The 24,642-nt window shown below is 35.7% G+C and overlaps 1 protein-coding gene across 2 annotated transcripts in view; it reads left to right on the forward strand.

Moving 5' to 3' along the window:
* Positions 1-24,642, forward strand: part of LOC150093813 (SAC3 domain-containing protein 1) — a 120,962-nt gene that overhangs the window by 36,401 nt on the left and 59,919 nt on the right. For both annotated transcript variants that reach the window (XM_090412985.1, XM_090412984.1), the window contains 2 exons: positions 10,156-10,317; positions 10,551-10,763. In XM_090412985.1, the coding sequence (XP_090269111.1) occupies positions 10,156-10,317; positions 10,551-10,763 (375 nt within the window). The remainder of the gene's footprint in view (positions 1-10,155; positions 10,318-10,550; positions 10,764-24,642) is intronic.

Below are 24,642 nucleotides of genomic sequence, written 5' to 3' on the forward strand. Positions count from 1 at the left end.
TTACCACACCTCTAATAATTGAATCGCCCCTTGCGGGTCTTTCATTACCATTTTCATACTGGCATCATTTGTTTTCATCTTCTTCACTCTTCTATACATATCTACAATTCTCTTATGTTTTAATAAGGATCCAGTTCACCCTAGAAGTAGAATCAAATAAGCAGTAGCCTTTTAGGTCTTTTAATTCTTCGTCAACCAGATGGCTGACATTTCTCAATCTATAGAAAGAAGATGCATACAGGACATTATATCCATGCTGAATCTCATCATCATCCCAGTCAAAAGGCAGGAACTATTAAAACACTGGTTCATTGGGTCCACTTCTTTTGTTCTTCAGACGATCTGTTACAAAAAGAACTTCAGTATATTATTTCCTCCTTTTTATCTAATGGATATAAGAATTCCTTCATCAAAAGAGCTTTGAGGAGTTTTAATATGTCTTCCTCTTCAAATACAGAAGAAATAACGCGCATTCCTATCCCTTATATGTGTGGCATTAGTGAACATATAGCAAAAGTTTTAAAACCACTGAATGCCTTTCAACCTTTTAGAAAAATCTCCACCTTTCTCACTTCTCCAAAGGACAAGCTTCCACATCTTAGTTATCCAGGTGTCTACCAGATTCCTTGCTCTTGTGGATTATCTTATTTCTGACAAACAGGAAGATCTGCCTCTTTTCGGCTAGAATCCTAGTCTTGTATTCAATACCTTGAACCTGAACAGTCTGGACTTCCAGAACATGACATCATCACTAGACATAGAGTTCATTGGAACAAGAAAAGAGTCCTTCACAAAAGTCGGTTCCTCATGGAGCGGCTTTATAAAGAAACATGTGAAACTCTACTTCACTCTCCTAACTTAAACAGATATGATGGTTTACGTCTATCCCCTTTACAGTACTTTATAAATCAGCTAATCTTTCCTAACTTTTTATTGTGGGGGTGCTTAAGAGTCAAAGCTGTGTAACCGAGAAGAGACCTCCACATAACCTTTAAAGGAATGCGGAGAACCGACCAGGGCTTCTGACCTAATGTCCAATCCTCACCTTCTCGTGGTGCACCCTGTTGGGTATCTACCTGGATACAGAACGAACGAGGATGGACTGGCAATTTGGGATTTAGCCGAACAAATTGTATTCTTATTGGTTAAATCAAAATAAAAAATGATGGTACAAAATGACAAAATTTCATGCTGGCTGGGGCGTCGGTTGAAACAGCGAAAAGTCAGCTACTGGAGCAAAACTGAAAACACACCCCAACTCAACATCACCAGAGTTAAAGATCGGTGCTATCCACATAAGAAGCCTGAATGGCAAAGAATTGGAGCTAGCTGAGGAATTAGATAAGTACCAGATCAACATAATAGGGGTGACTGAAACAAAAAAGACAAAAACTGGTGAGATCTTTTTGAGCAATAAATCATCATCATCATCATCAAATTCCTGCCATGTACCCTAAAGGGGTGTACAGGATATGATAGTACTACATGAAAAATTTACATCATTACTAACTTCCTATCTACAATTTTCCTCCAAATCAGTCTGTTACTTGTCAAGACTCCAACATTATCAGATCTTATATTTCTGTCATCTAAGGCACTTTGTACCCTATCAAACCACCTATATCATGGTCTTCCTCTGGGTCATTTTCCTGCCAACCTGGCAGAGAACACTTGTTTTGCCAATCTTTCCTCACCTATTCTGTTTAAATGACGATACCACCTGAGATTAGCTCTGCTAAAGCATTTCTGGATGCTGACAATGTCAAGTTCTTTCCTAATATCCTCATTTTTAATATGATATTGCCATTGATGCTATCTGTCCACACCCATAATCTTTCTCAGGACTTTCATATCTGCGGCTACTAGTCTTTGGTCAAGTGTTTTACTTCTGACCCAGTTAAAACTGGTTTGAACACTGTCTTGTATACAGCTAATTTAGTGTTCCGATTAATTTCTCTCTTATTCCATATGAATTTATTCAATTGACTTCCTACTATACCAGTTTTATTGATTCTGTTGTCTGTTTCCATATTTAATTGACAATCTTCACTAAAAATTGTGCCTAAGTAGGTAAAATGTTTTACTTGTTCCACAGGTTCTCCGTTCACAATGCAGTTGACATTTTCAATGATTCTGCCTATTTTCATTGTCTTTGTCTTTTTATTGCTGACCTTCATACCATATCTATTACAACAGTTATTCAATTTAGTCAAGGAATCTTGCAGACTCATAGTGGATTTATTGTTAAGCATAACATCGCCCACATAAAGCAAAGAGCTGACATTAACATCTCCAATTTTGATGTCATGTTTAATGCCACTTTCCTTCATAATGTGATCCATATAGATAATGAATAATAGAGGGGATAATGTACATCCTTGTCTCACACCAGATTTAAAATTAAATCATCTTCCTGTACTTCCTTCAATTCTAACTGCTGACTTACAACTAAAATAAAGACTAAGTATTGCTTGATATAATGCTCCATTGTCACCTTATAACTGTAGCATATTGAATAGCTTCTCTCTTGGCACCTTGTTATATGCCTTTTCCAAATTGACAAAACTTAAATATAGATCTTTGTTATATTCCCATGCTTTCTCAACTATTTGCCATAAAGTGAAGATCTGATCCTGACAGCCTCTATTTGTCCTGAATCCTGCTTGTTCTTCACCAAACATTTCTTCTACAATTCTTCTCAAGTATACTTGCATATATCTTACCAGGAACACTCAGTAGGGATATACCTCTGTAATTCTCACATTCAGTTTTATTTCCCTTTTTATATATGGGTACTATGAGAGCTACTCCAGTCATTGGGAATTCGTCCCTCTGTCCAGGCCTTCTGAACTATGGAGTGCAGCCACTGCAAGACTTTTATAGCACCATGCTTCAGCATTTCTGGTCGAATATCATCTACTCCTGCTGCCTTTCCACATTTTAAGCCTTTGATGGCTTTTTCTACTTCAAGTATGGATATGTATTCCTGACTGTATGCCTGCTGAGTGTTCAATGCTAAATACGAGGCTAATCTTCTTGAATGGCAGGCAGTCCCAAGTAGAGTGATGTGGGCAAATATCAGAATGGGGAACTGGACAATAAAACTTATTTGTGCTGTTGGTCCCACAGAAGGTTCTACTAAGGTAGAAGAGGAGGAATTTTTTAATGCTTTAGAGAAAGCATCTGACACAATGAAAAAGGAAAAGTTGGTCCTTGTTGGGGATCTAAATAGCAGAGTAGCAAATGATTGTCAGACATACAAAAATGTTTTGGGAAAATTTGGAGAAAAGAGCAAAGCTAATAATAATGGCAAATATTTGTTGGATTTCTGCTCAGGACATGGACTGGTTATTACTAACACCATGTTCCAACATAAAAATGTGCACAAATTCACATGGAGAGAAGAGGCAAGAAATAAGAAAAGTCTGATTGACTATGTTATTGTTGATAGTGATGTTTTCTCCCTGGTGCAGGATACCAGAGTGTACAGAGGATTTGAAATTGGAAGTGATCACTATTTAGTCTTGAGCAGGATAAAATTGAATTTCATATTGAAAAGAATGACATGTAAGAAAGTTTTAAAGCAAATAAAAGTTGAGCAGCTCTCAGATGTGAGCTCTCAGACTAAAATACACAAACATTATTGAAGAAAAAATTAAAGAGTTTGAGAACAGGAACCAAACTTCAGAGATTTATTGGCAAGCCTTGAAGATAACCTTGATTGATTCATCCAGAGGCATGTGGTGAGGTTATGTACAAGGATAGAAAAATCAGAACTCCATGGTGGACACGGGAAGTTAAAGAGGTGGTGAAGGAAAAGAAAAAAGTGTATCAAAAGTTCCTGGCAAATAAATCAGCTTGTGCTCTTAGAGAATACAGAGACCAATATAAGAAAGCTAAACACTTTACAAAACTAGCTAAACAATAGTCATAGGAGGACTTTGGCAAGAACATAGAAAATAAATATCAAAAAGGTGGCAAAATATTCTGGAGGTTGTTGAAGAAGCTCAGAAATGGAGGAAACAGTGTTGTAAAAGGAGTTAGAGATGATAAAGAGACATTAAAACTGTAGAAAAAGATATCCTTGAAGTATGGAGTAAGTACTTCAAAAAATTGCTAAATGAAACAAGCAGTGATAGTACAGTGGTAAAAAACACTCAACAGGCATGCAGTCATTCTTGTAGAAAGGCTTATATGCTGCTTAAACATGATAATTAAATACTTAAGGAATTGACAGCATATACTAGAAATATAAGTTAATCAACTTTAATATATACTTTCCAATTCGGCAACGTCACGTTGCCTAAATATTGAAATGTATATATTAAAGTTGATTTAATTTATATTTCTAGTATACGCTATCAATTCCTTAAGTTTTTAATTATCAGTCATACAATCAGGAATACATATCCATACTTGAAGTAAAAAGCCATGAAAAGCGTAAAATGTTGAAAGGCAGGAGGAGTACTTGATATTCGACCAGAAATGCTGAAGTATGGTGGTATAAAAGTCTTACAGTGACTGCACTGCATAGTTCAGAAGGCCTGGACATAGGGGCAAATTCCCAATGATTTGAGTAGAGCTCTCATAGTACCCTTATATAAAAAGGGAAATAAAACTGAATGGGAGAATTACAGAAGTATTTCCCTGCTTGAGTGTTCCTGGTATGATTTATGCCATGTACTTGCGAAACGGTTGAGAAGAATTGTGGAAATAAAGCTTGATGAAAACCAAGCTGGATTTATGCCAAATAGAGGCTGTCAGGATCAGATCTTCACTATATTACAAATAGTGGAGAAATCATGGGAATATAACAAAGATCTATATTTAAGTTTTGTTGATCTGGAAAAAACATATGACAAGGTGCCAAGAGAGAAGCTATTCAATATGCTACAGTTATACGTGCTGTCAATTTCATTATAACAAGTAATACTTATCTGTATTTGAGTTGTAAGTCAGCAGTTAGAATTGAAGGAAGTACAGGATGATGGTTTAATGTTAAATCTCGTGTGAGACAAGGATGTACATTATCGCCTCTGTTATTCATTATCTATATCGATCACATTATGAAGGAAAGTGGTAATAAACATGATATCAAAATTGGTGATGTTAATGTCAGCTCTTTGCTTTATACAGACGATGTTATACTTCTAAATAAATCCGTTACAAGTCTCTAAGATTCCCTGACTAAATTGAATAACTATTGTAATAGATATGGTATGAAGGTCAGCAATAAAAAGACAATGAAAATAGGCAGAATCGTTGAAAATGTCAACTGCATTGTGAACAGAGAACCTGTTGAACAAAAACATTTCACCTATTTAGGTACGATTTTTAGTGAAGATGGTAAATTAAATATGGAAATAGACAATAGAATCAACAAAGCTGGTATGGTAGGAAGTCAATTGAATAAATTCATATTCAATAAGGGAGAAATTAGTCGGGACACTAAATTAGCTGTATACAAGACAGTGTTCAAAACAATTTTAACTTATGGATCTGAGAGCTGCTCAGAAGTAAAACACTTGATTAAATACTAGAGACCGTAGATATGAGAGTCCTGAGAAAGATTATGGGCATGAACAAATGGCATCAATGGCAATATCATATTAAAAACGTGGATATTAGGAAAGAACTTGATATTGTCAGCATCCACAAATGCGTTAGCAGAGCTAATCTCAGGTGGTATGGTCACTTAAACAGAATTGGCGAGGAAAGATTAGCAAAAGAAGTGTTCTCTGCCAGGTTTGCAGGAAAACGACCCAGAGGAAGATATAGGTGGATTGATACAGTACAATGTGCCTTAGACGATAGAAATATAAGATCTGATAATGTTGGAATCTTGACAAGTAACAGACTGATCTGGAGGAAAATTGTAGATAGGAAGTTAGTAATGATGTAAATTTTTCATGTAGTACTATCGTATCCTGTACCCTTGACAGTACATGGCAGGAATTTGATGATGATGATATATTTATTTATTTATTTTTATTTTTATTATTTTAATTTTTTTTTTTTATAGTTAGGATATTTATTGACCTTTTTAGTTAATCTTACATTAGCTACTTAGGTGTCATCCTTTGGAATTATCAGTTATTATTCAATTAGCTTTATAAATGTACTGAAGATGACTGCGATACACAGGCAAAAATTATACTATTAAATAATATTTTACGAGTTATTCCGTTAGTATATTTTTTAATACTGTTCTCATTGTTTCACTTTGCATATGCATCATCTTCACCAACTCAGCTTTCAAATCTTGTGTCCTTTTTTTGCTATCATTTGCTGTTTCCATTTTATTGCCAGTCACAGGCTGTTCTCCGTCAATCCCATATCCCTCTCTGAACATTTGTATAATCTTCAACTGACGTGTCAGTTATGATGCCATGTTCCCTACTCTTATTTAAACTTTTATTTGTGCAAGTCTCATGGTCCATCAGAATATCATATTTCCTACATATCCACACTCGTTTTTTTCTCTTATTCAGCCTCTCTACATAATCCATAACATCTTCCCACTCATACATATTACATTCATTGCACCATACCATTTTTGAAAAATCCACATAGTCTACTTTTTATATGTGAATTACTTTTAAAATAAAGGTATGACTTATTACCTGAAGTATATGTACCTTTCTCCTTTCCAATTAAGGACATAGGACTTGATCTCCACAAGGATTTCTATGATATATGTTGAAATATGAATTAAAACCAAGATTAGGATAGAAATATTTATTATGTATGTGAAACTGTTTTCTTTATTATTTCATCTGATTTTGTTATTTTCATGTTGTTATATAATGCAGACTCCTGCAGGGGAGTTCAAGGACTCATTGAGAGAGAGAGAGAGAGAGGGCCCTTTCTAGTCACACAGTTCCTAAATACTTATTATACTTCTTCTTGAATATATATTCACTGACTGAATCCACTACACCCAACAGTCCATTTCACAATTTCACTATGCCCTGTACAACACCCTTACTTAACTTTCAAGGATGATTCTAAGTTATTTCTTACCTACCTGCCTACCTACCATAATAGTTGCAGAATCTTACTGATAGCCATAACTGTGAAACTTTTATGTTTCTGTCATATCTCCTTCCCTTCAGAAGCATAGGGACTCTGGCTTTGGGCAATTGCCAAGGATGCCAGTGTCAGAAGAGTGCTAGTGGCAGGATATTTTACCAATTATCGAAATTGTCACACTATAAATGGTACATGGCTACAGATTTGCCAAATGTGCTAAAAGCTTAGCTATACTGTTGCTCTTCTCCATATGTTTTTTTATCTGTGGAAACTATTCTTTCATTCTGTCCTAATCATGCACAATTCCATAGGCTGATTTCATCTTGCTTTTTTTTTTTTTTTTGAATGTTTCCTTATTCGACGAAACCTAAGTGGCCATATCTGCATACACTTGTCACTTATCAAAGCCTTGTAAAGTGGAAAAATAACTTCTTTCATCCTAAACATCAGTTATCTTTAACATTGTAATTATCCAGTTTGATAACCACTTTCACAATATGTCCCTTGAACTTTAACTCTGCCTTTTATCACCTCCACTCATTAGCTTCATCAGTCACTTTCAGGAAATTCCTATTAATATAACACTCTGTCTCCATTGTCCACATTCCAAAATATAAAACCTTTCATTTGGCAACATTGAACTGGATTCATTGTCATTTGCTCATAGAAACAGTGTTTGTTCAAATCAACTTTCAGAGGTTTTCTGTCAGCTCTGTGCTTTTTCACTCTTCCCTTTGCATCATCATCAGCAAGTTTGTGGATATTATCCTCTAGGCCAGTGATTTTTTTAGCTTTCTGACACTGTGGAACCCTATAAAAATATCTTTTTCATGTAACCCCCTAGGAAAATTTTCATAAATTATCAGAAAAGAACTATTACATGCAAAATATTTTAATTAAGAAACATATGATCCCATTTATTAGAGGTTTTCTTTGCAAACTACATCTAATACAAGTTATAAATGTCTATGCTCTAGGGCAATGTTTCTCAACCGCTGAGCCATGGCCCAGTACCTGGTCCTGGCATCAATTATACCGGGTCACGAGAAGTTCTCCTGGAATTTGTCATTTTAGTTTTCTAATCATTTTTCATGAATAAATATTTTATAGTGGGAATATTCTGAGGAGAATAATATTCATGAATCTGTCGAAAAGCTCAGATCCAGAACACCTAATTAACATGTGTAGCAGATGTCAGTGACCAAGCCATGTATTTTTAAATATGGAAGTATTCATGAATTATCATTAATTTTCACACATCAAAATCTTTTAACATTCAGAAAAGGGAATTACCACTGTTTATGACTGGTCATAAAAATTGCCTGCAAGCTGATTACAACAACGGCAGCATATCCTCTTTTCTCAAAACTGGAGACGAAATAACATCTGTGTTGCAAATGTTAGTGACCAATCAGCAAGGAAGTATAAAGAAAATTTATCTACTGAAATTGAAGATCAAGGTAGTCTGTATCTGGTTCTCAAATTTAGTAATACTGAATACTTTCTTTGCAAGTTCATATTGTAATGTTTAAGTGCTTGTTTCGAAACTGGAGTGCTGTGATTTTTTTAAAAGTAATAGGCCTACAGATTTAAATTTTAATGTGAATAATAGGCAGGGTCTTTGTTTAATTTTGGTTTTTGAGAAATCTCGTATCGAAGGTGTTTGTGATGCAACAAATAGTGATTCATCCACCTCAAGCCTACAGAGTGATCTCCAGGATGTACAAAAGGAGGGGGGGGGGGAACTACTAGCACACAGGAGAAAAAGTCTGCATTCACTTGTAAGTGCTTACAATCATCATCGTCATCATATGTATCAAGGATTTAGGCCTAGCATTTCCTGTTCCGGCCTTAGAAGTCATCGTTGAATCGTTTAAGAGGACGTCCTGGTTTTCTTTTTCCTAATGGCTTGTACTTTAGGGCTTGTTTTGGTAATCTTTCTGTTTTCATTCTTTGAATATGTTCCATCCATTTATGTTTATATTTTTTAATTTTTTCTGTTACTGGTTCTTGGTTTAATTCTTTCATAATTTCTTCATTTCTTTTGTGATCAAATAGGGTATACTTTGCAGTTTATCTCATAAACTTCATTTCTGCTGTTGTTAATCTTTGTTTGTAAAGTACTTACAATAATATTATAAATTTTTGGTGATCAGAATGGGATATGTCAATGAAAATCATCACAAATTAATTTAATGATGTTGGACTGAAGAAACTACAATATGCTACAAGATTTCATTAGTCCAGTGATTTATAACTAATTTAAATATAATTTTATATTTGTCAACATGCCACACCGTATACATGTGTACTAATACTCTTCCTGGTACCAACAAATTGTTGGTACCAGGCCCTCGTCTTATAAAAAAAAAAGAATTTACCGTGCCGCTGTCTCACAAAGGTTGAGAACCATACTCTTTATTATGCCATAGTTAATTATTAATACTTATTTAGTTTAATGCATGAACTTTAAAAAAAAGGAAAGGCATTTACGAGTAAATTTGTTAGGACCAGGCCCGCATCTTATAAAAAAAGAATTTACTGGGCTGCGGTCTCACAAAGGTTGAAAAGACACTATTTCATATATCACTTTCTGATATTTGTCAGTCAATCACTCTACTGTCCATGTTACAAGTGTCCCTGTGTAGTCTTATGAATTGTCTTGGCAATCCAGAATTTTTGTGTATATCTGTTCACTTAATCCAGTTCTGTTGTCACTCTATTATAGAATGTGAGAAGATTACAAAAGCAAAATTTCCTTTAACAAAGCTATGCTGTTCTCTATTAGAGGATTGTAGTGCTGTTTAGTCATCTAGGATCAGTCTTAACTCCATATTTTTACATCTTTTCATCAATTATTTAATGAAATAATTATCTCAAACACATTGATCTCAGTTTTTTTCTGCTAAATCATCTCTCTCCCTATGAAAGTACTGACATGTTGCTTCATGATGCAAAGTTTCATTTTTTATGGAGTTTTCTGTTTCTCTGATCTGAGTTAATAGCAAAGGCATGTGTACTATATCCTTTCTACTTTAAATATATTACTTTGTTTGCTACAAAATTATGTGCTGTTACTTTTTTCTGTCGCTTTATTTTAATATAATCATCCTCCTTTTTCAGCATTATATCTAGACAGAATGTTCCCTGGAGAGTAATTTATGAATTTGTAAATGACAGACTGCGAGCTGTTCGTCAAGACTTAACAATACAACAAGCACAGGGGGAGGAGTGTATTCTTATATTGGAACAGATTGTCAGATTTCATGTTTATTCAATATATGTGTAAGTTTTTATTTTTTGCTGTATTTTTAATCACTTTGTACTCAAGAAATTATAACTGTATTTAGCAGCTTGATATAGAATGAGTTGATAACTATATTCTATTTAATTATGGTAACTGGATTGAAAATAGTTTATCAGCATAATAAGATGATAATACATTATCAACATGCTATTATTAGCAGGCTATGATAATCTCAAATTGTTCAAATCATGAGATCTCTAATTTTTTACAGATTATGTGAGGAGCCTCTTTCCTCATTTGATCCTCATCTGAATAGAAAGCATCTCCAAGAATGTTTAAAACATCTTCTTGTTTTATATGCTAGTGGTTCTATTGTTGACCCAATGCTTAAGTATCGGCCAGAAATGGAATGTATATATTTATTACATAATCTTGGATCTGTGGAGGCCCTTCAACATGCACTTGAGCTTCCTAAGCAGATAAGGTAAAAATGTTAATTTTCAGCCTTATTAAAAATATTAAGCAGTATTAATTAAAATATTAAATAAAATTCAAACCAAATTGTAGAACAGAAACTGTAGTGAATTCTTAGGCAGTATTTCAGTGAACTTGCACAGATTTATTCAGAAGTGTAATATCATCTGCATAAAGTAAAGAGCTGAGTAAAGAGCATCACCAATTTTGATATCAGATTTAATACTAGTTTCCTTCATAATGTGTACCCTTGTTGCACACCTTATTTAACATCCAACCATCTTCCTGTAGCTTGTTCAGTTTTAACTGCTCACTTACAGCTTAAATAGAGACGTGTTGTTCAATCTAACATTCCATTTGCACATATATTATTATTAAGAGAGACCTCCAAGGAGTCAGAGACTCATCAAGGGAGGCCACATACTACACACACCAGCTATCATACTTATTCTTGAATTCATTCACACTGCTTGCACTCACAACATCCAATGGTAATCCATTCCAATCACGCACCATCCTCTGAGAGAAAATTCTAGCCCTGACCCCCTTTTTTTTTAGCGGTCTTCATTCTCAACTTGCAAGGATGTCCTCTTGTCCTTTCCCGACCCTCCATAAATTGAAAAATATTATCGATTAAAATCTCGTATGACCCTTTCAGAAATTTGTAAGTCTCAATCATATCACCCCTCTGTTTGCTAGTGTCTGCAGTCTACAAATTCTCACTTTGTCTTCATAATCAGTATTCCACAATCCTGATATAATTTTTAACACTCTCCTTTCACTCTCTCCAATATATCAGAATCACAATGGAAACCAGGAGACCAGACCTGCACACAATAATCCAAGTGAGGCCTTATCAAGGCCTAGTAAAGAGGCAAAATGACATCCTTATCTTTACATGTCTGAAACTAGACGTTAGTTTCAGCATTGCAATTATCTTTTGAGTTGTATTGCAATCTTTGCTACATAGCCCTAAACTTCAACTTCATATCTGCTAACACTGCAAGATTTCTAGCCTCATTAGTTTCTGCTAGCATAATCTCACCAATATAATACACCATTGGATATCTAATAATGCTGAAGTGAATAAATTTACATTTACTGACATTTATTTTCCCATGCCCATAATTCCAGCCTATTCAAATTATATTGCAAGTACTGCATAGCAGCAGCATTCCTGATTACCCTACCTATTTTTGCATCATCAGCAAATAGCTGTATGTTGCACTTGTCAAATCCTTCCTAATATCCTTAATGTACAGATTGAATAACAGTGGACCAAGCACTGATCCTTGTGGTACACCACTTGTTACCTTAAATCTTGCAGACTCATATCGCCCACATACCAATTTTTGATATTTGTCTATAACCCAAACCCATATTCTCCAATTTATGCAACAGTCTATCATACTGTATTCTGTCAAAAGCTTTAGCAAAATCCAAAAATATCATGGTGTATCCATTCCCATTGTCTAGTTCAATGGTAACATTGTTATAGAATGTGAGCAAGTTGCTAAAACATAACCTTCCTTTAGTAAACCCATGTTGCTCATTGCAAAGTAGATTCACTGTCAACCCATTTCTGAATGCATGCCTTACCGATTTTTCCAAAATCTTCACCACCACCACTCCTGAGATACTAATTGGTCAATAGTTGAATACATCGGTCTTTGCACCACCTTTGTGCAATGAAATTACCATACATTCTTTCCATTCCTGTAGAATCTTCCCTGTTCTGAGACTTATATCAAACAGCCTGATCAGTTCAGCTGAACACTCTTTTAGCACACGTGCTGATATCCAATCAGTCCCTCTTGCTGAATTCTTATTCAGTTTGTACAACAGCTCTAATACCTCGTCTCCTCATACATCTGAGTATATTCATCCAGTGAAGACATAGCAGTGAGTTCAATGTCATGTACCAGGTTGATAGGTTTTAACAAAATGGGCACTCATTAGTCGAACAACCTCTTTTGCATCTGTAACTCTCATGTCATCTGCATTTAGAAGAGATTCTTTCCTATTCATTCTTTCTTTTATTTGCAGCATATCGATAGAATTCTTGTGGGTTGTCTGTAGCACACAGAAGAGCCAGTTTCTTTTTGTACTCTTATTTTGCTTTCCATACAACAATTGTGACTATTCTAGCCTGCTACTTATAATTTTCGTAATAGGCATCATCATTATGCACACGGTATTCCTTCCACATCATCCTTTTCTTACAAATCTCTTGCTTAATAAGATTACAAATTCATTTGACTCCTAACCTATATATTCTTAGAATTCTCTGAACACATTCTGATATCTCATCATTTAAATATTGTTTAAATGCTTCCCATGCACTGTTGATATTCTTCCCATCCATCAACAGATCCCATTCCAATGAACTCAATGTACTCCTCAGTTGGTCATAATTTCCTGCTTTGTAGTTCAGCATGTAACCTTTTCTGAATGGAACCTTCATAAACTTAGTCACTTAACAAGTGAGTAACGCATAATCACTGTCACCAACCGGTTGCAGAATAGTTATATCTTTAACTAAAATACCCTCTGACACTATAATCAAATCTAACACTCTTTGATTTCGAATTCCTTCTGTCACATGCTGCTTGAGAAAGTTGATCCGCAATATCTCAGTAAATGGATTTTCATTCTTCTCATCAATATTTGGATAATTAAATTCTCCCACTGAGGGGTGCTTAAGCGTCAAAGCTGTATAACTGAGAGGACACCTTTACATAGACTTTAAAGGAATGCAAAAAACCGACCAGGGGGCTTCTAACCTAATGTCCAATCCTCACTTTCTTGTGGTGCACCCTGTTAGGTATCTATCTGGATACTGAATGGATGAGGATGGGCTGGCAATTTGGGATTTAGCCAACCAAATTGTATTCTTATTGACTTAAACTACAATATAATATCATGATACAACATGACAGAATTTCATGGTGGCTGGGACGTCACTGGTTAAACAAGCCCCCCCCCCCCTTGTTGTTTTCATCAGGGAACCTGGGTGAACAGCAAAACGCAAGCTACTGGAACAAATCTTAAAACACACCCTAACTCAACATCACCAGAGTTCTAGATCGGTACTATCACCATAAGAAGCCCAAATGGCAAAGAAATGGAGCTAGCTGAGGAATTGGATAAGTACCAGATCGACATAATAGGGGTGACTGAAACAAAACAGACAAAAACTGGTGAGATCCTTCTGAGCAATAAATACAAAATGTTATATTCAGACAATGACAATCAAGGAAAAGAAGGGGTAGCTATTGTATTCAATACTAAATATGAGGCGAATCTTCTAGAATGACAGGCAGTCTCAAGTAGAGTGATGTGGGCTAATATCAGAATGGGGAACTAGACAATGAGACTTATTTGTGCCTCTGGTCATACAGAGGATTCAACTAATGTAGAAGTGGAGGAATTTTTTGAGACTTTAGAGAAAGCAACTGACACAATGAAAAATGAAAAGTTGGGCCTTGTTGGGAATCTAAGTAGCAGAGTAGGAAATGATTGTCAGACATACAAAAATATTTTGGGAAAATTTGGAGAAAAGTGCAAAGCTAATAATAATAATGACAAATACCAACTGGTTTTCTGCTCAGGACATGGACTGGCTATTACTAACACCATGTTCCAACATAAAAATGTGCATAAATTCACATGGAGAGAAGAGGCAAGGAATAAGAAAAGCTGCGTTGATTATGTTATTGTTGATAGTGATGTTTTCTCCCTGGTGCAGGACACCAGAGTGTACAGATGATTTGAAATTGAAAGTGATCATCATTTTGTCTAGAGCAGGATATAATTGAATTTCATATTGAAAAGAAAAACATGTAAGAAAGTTTTAAAGCGAATAAAAGTTGAGCAGCTCTCATTTGTGAACTCTAGATGAAAATACACAAACATTATTGAAGAAAAAAGGAAATAGTTTTGCGAATAGGAAGCAAACCTTGAAAATTCAGTAGCAAGCCCTGAAAAAAACATTGACTGATTTAGCCAGAGAGGCATGTGGGAGGTTTTCTGCAAGGGTAGAAAAATTAGAACTCCATGGTGGACACAGGAAGTTAAAGAGGCAGTGAAGAAAAAGAAGAAAGCACATCAAAAGTTCCCAGCAAATAAGTCAGCTTCTGCTCTTAGAGAATACAGTGACAAATATAACAAAGCCAAACACTGTGTAAACTGGCTAAGCAGAAATCATTGGATGACCTTGGTAAGAACATAGAAAATAAATATCAAGAAGATGGCAAGATATTCTGGAGATTGTTGAAGTTTAGAAATAGAGGAAAGAGTGCTTAAAAGGAATTAGAGATGATAAAGGTGACATGAAAACTAGAGAAAAAGCTGGCCTGTCCTGGCTGGCTGAGTGGTTAGCGTATCTGGTCTCTAGCCAAAAGGCTGCTGGTTCGAATCCCAGCATGGGCATGGATGTTTGTGAGTGTCTGTGGAAATACCAGTGGTGGTCGGCGGTAGATGGTGTTGGTGTAGTTGCAGTCAATTGGTGGATTGAGTAGGGAAGACAGAGTTGTAGAGCAGGTGCCCTCCCTCAATAAGTCCTTGAACTCCCTGGAGGTGTCAAATAATAATAATAATAATAAAAGATATCCTTGAAGAATGGAGTAATTACTTGGAAAAATTGCTAAATGAAACAATCAGTGACAACACAGTGGTTAAGAACACAGACATGCAATCCAGAATACATATCCATACTTGAAGTAGAAAAAGCATCAAAAGCCTGAAATGTGTCGAGGCATCTGGAGTAGATGATATTCGACTAGAATTGCTCAACTATGGAGGTATAAAAGTCTTACAGTGGCTGCACTACATAGCTCAGGTTTGGACAGAGGGATGAATTTCAGATGATTGGAGTAGAGCTCTCATAGTACCCATATATAAAATGGAAATAAAACTGAATGTGAGAATTACAGAGGTACTTCTGCACTGAGTGTTCCTGGTAAGATTTATGCCAGTATACTTGAGAAACAGTTGAGAAGGATTGTGGAAGAGAAGCCTGGTGAAGAACAACCTGGATTCAGGCCAAATAGAGGCTGTCAGGATCAGATTTTCACTTGTTGAGAGATCATGGGAATGTAATAACGATCTGTATTTAAGTTTTGTAGATCTGAAAAAGGCATATGGCAAGATGCCAAGAGAGAGAGAGAAGCTTTTCAAAATGCTACAGTTGTATGGCATCAGCGGGGCATTATGCAATTCTTAGTCTTTATTTGAGTTGTAAGTCAGCAACTTACAGTCTTAGAATTGAAGGAAGTACAGGAAGGTGGTTTAATGTTAAATCTGGTGTCAGTCAAGGATGTATATTATCCCCTCTGTTATTCTGTTATTCATTATGTATATGGATTACATTATGAAGGAAAGTGGTATTAAACCTGATATCAAAATTGGAGATGTTAATATAAGCTCTTTGCTTTATGCGGATGTGTTATACTTCTAAAGAAATCCGCTAACAAGTCTGCATGACTCACTGACTAAATTGAATAACTGTTGTAATAGATATGGTATAAAGGTCAGCAATAACAATACAAAGACAATGAAAATAGGTAGAACATTGAAAATACAACTACATTGTGAATGGAAAACCTATAGAACAAGTAAAAAATTTCAGCTACTTAGGCACGATTTTTAGTTAAGATGGTAAATTAGATATGGAAATAGACAACAGAATCACTAAAGCTGGCATAGGAAGTTAACTAAATAGATTTATATGGAATAAGAGAGAAATTAGTCAAAAACACTAAATTACATGTATACAAGACAGTGTTCAAACCAATTTTAACATATTGATCTGAGAGCTGGGTTAGAAATAAAACACTTGACCAAAGACTAGAGACCACAGACATGAGAGTCCTGAGAAAGATTACGAGTATGATCAGATTGTATCAATGGCTATATCATATTAAAAACAAGGATATTTGGAAAGAACTTGACATGGTCAGCATCCAGGAATGCATTAGCAGAGCTAATCTCAGGTAGTATGGTCACTTAAACAAAATGGGAAGTAAAGATTAGCAAAAAAAGTGTTCTTTGCCAGGTTGGCAGGAAAACGATCCAGAGGAAGACCAAGATATAGGTGGATTGATATGGTACAAAGTGCCTTAGATGATAGAAATATAAGATCTGATAATGTTGGAGTCTTGACAGGTAACAGATTGATTTGGAGGAAAATTGTAGATAGGAAGTTATTAATGATGTAAATTTTTCATGTAGTAATATCATATCCTGTATCACTTGAGGGTACATATTAGGAATTTGATGATGAAGTCTCCTATTATGATTACTCTCTCAGTGCTCATCTTTTCTGTTTAGTGATGCATTTCTTCGTCACCAGTAACCAATCCACCAGGTCTGTAACAGCATCCCAATATGTAATTGATCTTGTTAACTTCCATCTCACAGCAGATGGCTTTGTTATGTCGTTACTTTCTGTTATTTTATCTATCATTATCACTCTAGAGCCTTCTAAGATTATCTATAAACTAGTTCTCTGGAGGCTGTTCCCCTTTTCTTACTCCGACAAATTTGTTTGATTTGCTGTGCCAGCCAGAGCCTAAGGATAGAAATTGCTTGTCCTGGTAATACTTAATTTCTGGAAGTTTCCCAGAAATTAAGTGTCACCAAGATATCTTAGATAGCTATAGATATCTTAACTTTGCAGTCATGGCCTATTAACTCTAAACTGTTTGTATATTCCCCTCACACATAGGTCCAAAATTTAATGATTGATGAAGTCAGTCTCGTACTTAGATCACACATAGGCTTACTTAAGAAAACATATTTATTATATGGCTAAAAGGATTACAATATGTTAGATACAATACGAGGTTAGAATTCTACCTCAAGCAAAGCAATACTAAAGGAATGATCTAAATCATGGGTGGCCAACAGCAGGCATGCAGCCCTTAACGTGATTTTGTGCAGCCTGCGGTAGGATAAAAACTGTATTAAATTATATATATTATCAATTTAGCTATTAGTTTCGACTGCAGATTTTCTGATATATATACTAGTTATATTCATTATTTTTGATGACGGATACAATTTATATTCTCAACACTGAATCAAAATTCTTTAAAAAGATTACTCAGTTTATGAAATCTGCTGCTTCTCTGTGCAAGTTGTATTAATGGAAGTGGTAGATTTCTATGAGTTACATAGTAATGCATCATTCAAAGTTACTTGCTCTGCTCTGGTTACAGTGATCAGTTTCATGGTTAACAGTGTTATTATTGCAGTTTGTGTCCCCTTGTCAGTTACTTCATCCTTTGTGTACTATGAGTGAGAAATGTAAGATCTGTGAAGAAAACAGGTCATCTCAGTTTTTTTCTGTTTATAAACAGAAATTATAAACAATAACGACAACAAACCACAGTGCCTTGTGTGTTTGCAAGTATTGTCTGTGCACAAAGAATATAACCTCAAACGCCACTACATATAGCACCGTGTCGCTAAATACCAAGAATAAGAATACGTTGGCCCAGTACGTACTAAAATTGTATGTAATTTGAAGAGAAAGGTTAGTGCTCAGAAATCTGTTTTTACTAAATCAACATCAATACAAAAAGCTAACTCTTGGCATCATTAGTTGTAAGCACAGGGATAGCAAAAGCAAAAAAAATCATTATCTGATGGTGAATTTGTAAAACACTGTTCTGTAAAAATGGCACATCATTTGGGGAAGATAAAATTGCCAGTGATTTTGAAAGCGTCCCACTATCAAAACAAACTAAAAAAAAAGTCATGGAAATAGGTTATCACATATTAAATAAATTAAAAAGTGTTATTACAGATTCAGCTTACTTCTCAGTGGCTCTGGATGAATCAACTGACATAACAGATACAGCTCAACTTCTAATTTTCATTTGAACTGTTTCCAAAGACTTTGTTATTAATGAAGAGCTACTAGCATTAAATTCATTGCATAACACAGCCAAAGGTCAAGACATTTATGATGCAGTTATGAAGGTTGTAAATGGTACTGGTGACATCAACAATCTTACAGCTATTGTGACAGATGGCGACCAATGCGTGGTACTCAAACAGTCTTAGTTGGCTTACTAAGGAAGGCTGGAATCTATTGCACTGCATTATGCATCAGGAGACTTTGTGTGGTAAAATTCTGGAGATGGAGGATGTTATGAAAATTGTAATGAAGTGCGTGAATCTAATTAAAGGCGGAAATCGGGCATTGACACACCGCAAGTTTCTTTCTTTTATAAGAGAAATGGAGGCAGAATATGACGATTTAGTGTTGTACACAGAAGTACATTTGGCTCAGCAGAGGGAACTGTTTGAAACAGTTTTTTTGCTTTGAGAAAGGAAATAAAACAGTTTTTAGAGGAACACGAGAAGACACACAAAGAACTAAACACAAAACTATGTGATCCTCATTTTAACAGCTTACTCTCCTTTCTAACAGACATCACACACCATACGTGAAATTACAGGGACAACCAAACAATCTCAGATTTAGTTGGACATCTAGATGGGTTCATAAGTTGAGTGAAGGTTTTTAAATTCACCCTAGTCAGAGGAAACTTGGTACATTTCCCTTCCTGCAGGGAGTTGATGGAGGAGAGCCATGACATTGACTTAACGTTTTCTGTGCCAATGTTAGACCAACTTTTCGAGCAATTCAGTAAGCGATTTTCTGATTTCAGTGACATTTGGCCACAACTGACATTATTTAACAACCCAATGAAATGCAACATTTCAGACCAGCATGACACTATTCAATTGGAGTTGTATGACCTTCAAAGTGACCCCTTTTTCCAGTCAAGGATGAGATAGGCATTGACTTTTGGAAATTGGTACCAAGGGAAAAATATCCTGCATCGAGTGATTTCAGCTTGAGAATTGCATCTATTTTTCGCTTCTCACGCTTCTCACGTAGGTCGCTGTCGCTTAGCTCGACCGTCTTCAAAGGGGATCCTTTGCTGTCTGTCATCAGCACAGTTTCATCGATGGCCCGTGTTTGGGATCTGCCGTCTTGTGCATAGCCTTGCCGGACTTGCATTAGTCAGCCACGGGAGAGTTGATACTGGTCATCGCCGTCCGCATCACTAGTCTGCACGAGGGCAAACAGGAACAGAAAAAATGGGGGGGGGGGTACCAGACCTGCGTAATCGTATTTATCCTCCTCTCTAGCGCCCTCTTTCCATGCTGGAATCTTATTCACTGGAGCCTCCCTATTCGTCCCGACGAGGTGATGTCACTCCGCCGCCTTACGGTGTCTGCTCCTTTCAGGGAGCGCGTGCCCTGTTCACCTTCTACGAATGCTCTGGCTTCAGGCATTACGTCACCGATGGTGGTTAGCCCGCAACCTTTGGACTTTTGTTGGCAGTACATTTACTTTCTTGCATAGGACACAATTTTAATACTAATGTTTAAAATAATATATATAATCAAAACATATTATTTCAATAGCATCGTTTCAGATTACAGATTCAAATCTCAGACTTATTATCTCGTTTTCTATTATATCCTTTCTATGTTAAACATGACATGTTTTCTGATAAAATGAGCTTGATTGCTAGGAGCACAAGTATGTTCTTATTCAGTGTTGTGCTTCCTGTTAGATTTTGTATGAGTGACTCTTCTGTTGAAAGAGTCCCCCATTCAAGATCTAACAGTTTCAAACTCACTGCTACATGTTGACTAATTTTGACGGTAATATATCAGAACATAGAAAGATAATGAAATAATTATTTATTGACTTATTGCTGATATTTCACTGGTGTTATAACCAGCATCTTCAGTGCACAAAACAGTTTGTCGTAGTATGCGAGACTACAACAAAATGGTGTAACAATAGAACTGGTTTGAAAAATTGTAGCAACAACACAAAGACTAAAGTCCTAATTAGGCACCCTCTATGTTAAAAAAAAAAAAAAAAAAAAAAAAAAGAGAAAGTAGGTACTAGTTAAGTCTTAAGATGACTGTTTCCCAAATCTTAGGCAAATTTATACAGCCATATTTGTTAAGATTCGGAGTATGTTTCAAGGCTTCTGTTGCTTCTAAGAACAATCTCTCTGACTTGTAAAAGCTTCTGTGTTGTTGCTACAATTTTTCAAACTAGTCCCATTATTACACCATGTTGTTGTTAGTCTCGCATACTGTGACAAACCCTCTGAAGATGCTGGTTATAACACCAGCCAAATATCAGGAACAAGTTAAATAATTATTTACTTATCTTTCTGTGTTCTGATATTTTACCGTCAAAATTAGTCCACATGTACGTCGAACACATAAGCCTTTCTACATGGCAGAAGAAGGCGAATCTATTCCGATAATAGAGTAATCAATGCATTTCATGAAATGAGTGTTTATTATTATATGTTGGAAAATTAGCTTTTCCTTTATGAAAATTCTAGTTTTTAAAGCGGTAACTATTTTGCTTGTGAAACAGTTGAAAAATTTGCATATAAAGCACGTGGCTTCACATGTTGGTAACAAATTCATACATTGCCTTATTCCTTTCTCCCCTTCAACATGAACTGACTCTTCTTGGCACATTGTCAGCCAAGGGTCTTGCATCTGTGGTCGGACAATAGGTCTCAACTCTAACTGGATTCAAGTCATCTGATATCATTAGTAATGCCTCTCCTCTTCTTCCTCTCTATTCTCCCTAAAAATAGTGTATCCTTTACACTCGATACCAGTTAGTATGTCTGATTCTGATAGCCAGGTCTCACTGATGTCTACAATCTGAGGTCCCAACATATTGACTTAGGCAACAAACTTTACCCTTTGTTTCTGATACTCCTAACATTTGTGTACAGACATAATAATCTACCTGTGTGTTCTTTTGTATATTCTTGTCTGCAGTCTGCATGACACAGTTGGACAACTTGCAGATCTCTATTCTTCTCTAGTGACATATACATGTAGACATCTTTGCACACATTTGATGGGTCCGAACCAGACAAACATTTTCCTCATCAACATTTCCACGATAAAGCCCATTTCCATTGTTAACACAGTTATATAACATTGTCCCTCTTGCACTCACATTCTCACCATTCCTTCCTTTATAATTTAGTTTCCCTGACTCTCTGTGTTAGGTTTCATATTATTAGTTTTTGTAGACTCCTGATACCAAACACATTCAGGTCATCCCTCTTATACAAATCTAATCTTCCCTCAGACTCACTTCACTTATCCAAAAACCTTGTATCCATTCCTTCTACATAGCCTACACATTGAATCATTTGCCGTCATAGCCCTTCTTAATTCATTTTTATCATATCGAGGTAAAATACTGATGATTTGCACTTTCTCACTCTTCACTCTTGCCTCTTCCAACAACTGTTCCATATCTTCTCTCAAGGGGTGTTCAGGTTACTCTGACAGCACTATATGATTAAGTTTACATTATTTTTATCTCCTATGAACAATTTTCCTTCAAATCAATCTATTACTTGTGAGCACTCCAATACTGCTGTGTCTAACGTTTCTTGCTTCTAAGGCATTTCTGACCATATCAATTCACTCAGACCTTGGTCTTCCTCTGGGTCTCTTTCCAGCCATCTTGGCATCAAACACCTGTTTTGCGAACCAGTCTATTTAAGTGGCCATACCACCTTAGATTAGCTCTACTGACATATTCTTGAATGGCAATAGTGCCAAGTTTCTTTCTAATATCTTCATTTTTAATATGATTCTTTATGCCCAATTGTTGAAGGGATTGATTCACCAACCTATAACCTTTCCAGATTTCTTGCCAAATCTAAAATGTTTCTCCTATAAGTCATCACCTTGTATTAAAAACTCCATGGATTTTGTCTCTAGCCTTAAAGATATTGTTATTAAGGATGAGGAAATCATGACCAGTTTTGACATAGTCTCCTTATTTATAAATGTTCCTACAGAAGAAGTTCTATTGTTATTAAAAAATAAATTATCTAAGAAGATCATGGCCCTATTAACTCACTGTGTTTATTCAGAATATTTCAAGTATAGAAGTAATATCTACAAACAAAATTCTGGTCTAGCTATGGGAAACCCTTTGTCACCAGTACTTGCTAACATCTACCCTGAAGATTTTGAAGAGAAAGCTATCTCCTCCTTCCCTTTAAAAACCTAGAATTTGGAAAAGATACATAGATGACATTTTTTTTTATTTTGGGGCCACAGCCATGGATCTCTTCAAAATTTCCTAGACCATCTGAATAATTAACATCCAAACATCAAATTTACAGCTGAGTTAGAAGTTAATGGATTTCTTCCATTTTTGGATGTTAAACTGACCCGTTCAGTGGAGAAATTGAAGATTTCGATTTACTTTAAATCTACACACACGAACAGATATCTCCACACTCAGTCTCATCATTATCTCCCACAAAAGTTTGGAATCATTTCGACAATTGGACATCAGGCTCGTTCCCTTCTTTATGATAAGGAGGAACTAAACAAAGAACTTAATTTCCTCTGGACTACATTTCAACTGAATGGCTATTCACAAAAAACTATTAGCAAATTCCTATTTAATCCACTCCCTTGCCATAATGAGGATACAACAAGTGTTAAAGGTAATGTTTTTCTCTACCTTACATCAGCTCCGTCTCTCCCAAATTGGCCAAGGTTCTTTGAAAGTACAACATATGGACTTTATTCACACCTTTACAGAAGCTCCGCTCCTTACTGAGCAGACAAACCCTGGGCATAATAATCTCAAGTATCCTGGTGTCTACCAGATTTGGTGTGGTTGTGATAAGCCATACTTTGGCCAGACAGAGAAATCCATTGAGCTACGCATCGAGGAACATCAGAGAGACATGAGTTACAGGAGAGTGTGAGCCAGTGCTCCGTCTAGCCATGTTCTGTTTTCCACAAATTCTAATGAAGAGAATCACACCCAACCAGTACTATGGGACAAGCTACTAATATTTTCCGTTATTCCAATGAATTAGAGAGAAGAATAGTAGAATCTAAAAAAATCATTCTCACTCCTATACATCTCAATAACAACCTAAGTTATAACCTGTCTGACTGTCACTGGGCTGCTATACAATATTGGCATATACGAAATTTGAGTGCACTTGTACTCCCAACGATGAAGTCAGAGAGAGAATTTTTTAAATACACAAATGTTAATGCATATGCTAACCTTTTTTGTACTGTTTAGAGTTATTTCCTTTCCAGTTCTTATCGGGTTTTTTTTATTTTTTTACACCTGATGTTAAAGACAACTGGTCATGCCATTAAAATTTGTTTTATTTCTTATCTCAGTTTCCCAGTCATTTAATCCTTAAAAACATATATAATGAACCATTTAAAGGTTCTGTATAAACAACAGATTTTATTCATAATGATAAAACAAGATAGAAATTATCAAACAAATAACAGGAATATCATTAAAGGCACTTCCTTGCCATTGTGGCACCTGTTCCTTCTCTCATTCTGTTTAAGTGACAATATCATCTTAGATTAACCCTACTCACACATTCTTGAATGTAAACAATATCAAGTTCCTTTCTAATGTCTTCATTTTTAATATGATTCTGCCATTGATGCCATGTGTTCAGGTTCTCTAATTTTTCTCAGAGCTCTCATATCTGTAATCTCTAATTTATGGAACTGAGAGTTGGGTTATTTCTAACCCAACTCTCAGATCCATAAATTAAAACTAGTCTCAACACTGTATTGTATACTGCAAGTTTGATGGTTTGGTTAATTTTCTCTTATTCCATATAAATTTATTCAACTGGCTCCCCACCATATCAGCTTTCCTTATTCCGTTATCTATTTCCAAAGTTAATTTGCCATCTTCACTAAACACTATGCCTAAATAGCTGAAGTATTTTACTTGCTCTATAGGTTTTCCATTGAGAATGCAACTGAAGTTTTCTATGTTTCTGCCTATTTTG

Source organism: Typopeltis vanoorti, chromosome 23 (genome assembly GCF_054136105.1).
Source record: "Typopeltis vanoorti isolate ZY-2024b chromosome 23, IOZ_Tvanoo_1.0, whole genome shotgun sequence".
Classification (NCBI taxonomy): domain Eukaryota; kingdom Metazoa; phylum Arthropoda; class Arachnida; order Uropygi; family Thelyphonidae; genus Typopeltis; species Typopeltis vanoorti.